The sequence below is a fragment of the Prosopis cineraria genome, unplaced genomic scaffold (assembly GCF_029017545.1).
Source record: "Prosopis cineraria cultivar Desert tree isolate PC_DT_omini unplaced genomic scaffold, ASM2901754v1 PC102, whole genome shotgun sequence".
NCBI lineage: Eukaryota > Viridiplantae > Streptophyta > Magnoliopsida > Fabales > Fabaceae > Prosopis > Prosopis cineraria.
In genome coordinates, this window is record NW_026555429.1 from 63654 (window position 1) to 66515 (window position 2862).

Here is a 2862-nt window from a genome sequence, read left to right on the forward strand (position 1 = left end):
AAAAATTATTTATACATCTTTATTATATATATTATTCAATATAAAAATTTTATATTATCTATATTCTTTTATTATATATATTATTGAACATTTTAAATTTTATGCCACTATTTATATATTTTTCAATAAATCAAATTATACATAACAAAAATTACATATAATAAATTCTATATGTCTTTTTTAGTAACTATGCACTTAAAATTATTTTTCACTATATATCATTCAAACATTTCTAATAGAGAACCCCCTTTGAAAAATTTTATCATATTTTAAAAATATTTTTAATATATTATATTTATATAAAAAATTATAAATAATTATAAATCAATATTCTTTTTATAATTGTATATTCAAATGCATATTTCACTATATATAATTCAAATAATTTTTAGTTTATTAAATTGATTTTTAAAAAAATATATCTAAATCTAAATTTCATTACAATAACTGACTTTTATTAAACTAACTTTTACAAAATAAATTTTTAATAAATGAAATTTTGATAAATTAAAAACCAGAGAACACACTAACTTTTTTTTCCCCTTAAAAAACATTACAACGTGGGCTTCATATCAATAAGAATGAGTGTGGCTGATAGTCCAAAAGTCAGATCCCAATTTTTAGGCTTTATTGTGGGCTTATGTTGAAGATTAAAACTACTTTAATAACCTTTGTTTAGTGTCTTGACCAAGAAAAAAAGTGTTGTTTGGTGTAATCAATTTGCCTTGGTTTTTCAGGCCTAGAAAAAACATTTGCATTGGGTTTGAATTTCCATATTTGATGTCACTGAAACAGGCACTGTTAAACTCAATTAAAAGCACCTCCCTCAATGCAACTCTCTCTCTCTCTCTCTCTCTCTCTCTCTCTCTCTCTCTTGTTTTTGTTTACATCCATAGTATTCGAATGCCTGATCTTATTTAAAGAAATTTGAGCTTCTAAAACCATTGTTAGTTATGCAATTTAACTCAGCCAATTTTTTTTATAATATTTACTTTTTTATTCTCATGTTTTTCTTTAATTTTCACACATGCACAGTATTGCGCAGATACGGTGAAATAAAATTTTTAAATTATAAATAAGTCATGTTATAAATACTTTTTATTTAGAAATAATAATAAATTTAAAATATTTTATATGTTTTAAAAGTTATATCATCGTAATAAGGATTACTAATTATATTCAGAAATGTCAACCTTAATTTTTTTTTACGATGCTAAAAACATTTGATTGTTATAGCAGTTTTAATTATTATTAACTTTAATCATAAATTGCATATGTTATTTCTTTTTTTTTTTTAATGAACAAGTAAGAGATAAGAGGAGAACCGAAAAAAAAGAAAAAGTTAACAATATATGGGAGAGAGAAAAAATATTATGATAATTTTAGAATGGACAAACTATATAAGGTCCAATTGTTTAGTCCAATATTCTAATATATGATTTTTATTATTAATAATGGCGCAGTAGAATTTTGAAATTTTATTAAAAAAGTCCATATCCTAAAATTTTATTGGAGAACTTAACCTAATGGATGTAAGAAAATGGAACTAAGTTTTGTCCTAATTAAAATAAGAAGCGAAAGAAGAAAAATATATAAAAGAAAATAAGAATTATGAAAAGGGGTCCAAAAAAAAAAAACAAGAAGAAGAAGAAGAAGAAAAAGCCTCAAGGGTCAAGTTGCGTTATGCTAATTTTTTCACTTTTAAATAAATGAATAAATAATTAAAACAAGAAAATAATGTCAATAATATCTGTCAAAGAAATCGAAGATCAGTGAGCCGCTAAGGATACGTGTCAGCATCTGATATAATCCAAGGAACGAAATAATATTTCTTTTAGAAAAATTGCATCTGATGCGAAGTGGTGGGGCCCACAAATAGTGACCGTTGAAACTTGAACGTTAAGCTCGTGAGTCGTCCCCAGCTTCACCATCCCTTTAAAAAACGACAGAATCTGAAACCTTCCAGACCACACCACACAGTAGCTTTCTCTTGAGTTCTCTCTTTCTTCTTCTTCGTTATATATATATATATATATATTCTCACCTTCCTCTGTTCTCTGTGCAGTGTACAGAAAATACTTCCCATCCTTTCTCAGATCTCGAGATCTCTGTTTCTTCTCGATCTTCTCCGTCATAATTTTCTCCTGTGAGTTGCTGAATCCATCCATTAAAGCTCCAGAAAGATGGGTATGGTGGTGGTGATATCTCTGCCTCTGATTCTCTTCTGTTTAATTCTGGGTTTTGGATGCTACTTCCTCGGACGAGCAAGAGGAAGACAAGACATAAAGACCAATCCTCAAGTCTTTGGTGTGCCCACTCCTCCACCAAATTCTTTCCCTTCGCCTCCTCCTCCTCCTCATCATTCAAAGCCAGACAACACTGATAATGTTTGATTCGATCAATCATAATGTATTAATGTTAGTCTTTCGTGTTCTTCTTCTATTGTATATGTGTGGGTATGTGGGTGATTCTTTTTCTTTTGAAGAAATCTCTTCTATTTGGTGTGCGTTGTGAAATGGCTGTAATATATTGAGTAGCATCTACGAGTTTTGAGATTCATTTTTGTAAGTTTTTATGGGTTTCAAGAGTTTAAGGGCTTTCAACGATTCGATCTGTATTCTAAACTTATACGCAGTATAATTTCTTCTTTCAACTTTAAAAAATGGTTCACTGGACACCATGTTATTAAATAAAGTGAATTTTGATTATTAGTTGCTTCAAAAAATTACAAAATATATGGACATGAATTTGAGTTTAATTATGAGTTGAGATTCATTTTTATTTGTGTCTGTTGCTTGTTTAGTGTTATGATGACGACAGAGGAGGGAACGAAAAGAAGTTCCCCAGATTTTTTGAAGTTAT

At 28.2% G+C, this 2862-nt stretch overlaps 1 protein-coding gene across 1 annotated transcript; it reads left to right on the plus strand.

Annotated features, from left to right (window-relative positions):
* Window positions 1-1957: 1957 nt before the first annotated feature.
* LOC129295384 (uncharacterized) lies at window positions 1958-2606 on the plus strand. Its single transcript, XM_054933897.1, has one exon. The coding sequence runs from the start codon at window positions 2184-2186 to the stop codon at window positions 2391-2393; it is 210 nt and encodes a 69-aa protein (XP_054789872.1). The 5' UTR covers window positions 1958-2183; the 3' UTR covers window positions 2394-2606.
* Window positions 2607-2862: the final 256 nt, after the last annotated feature.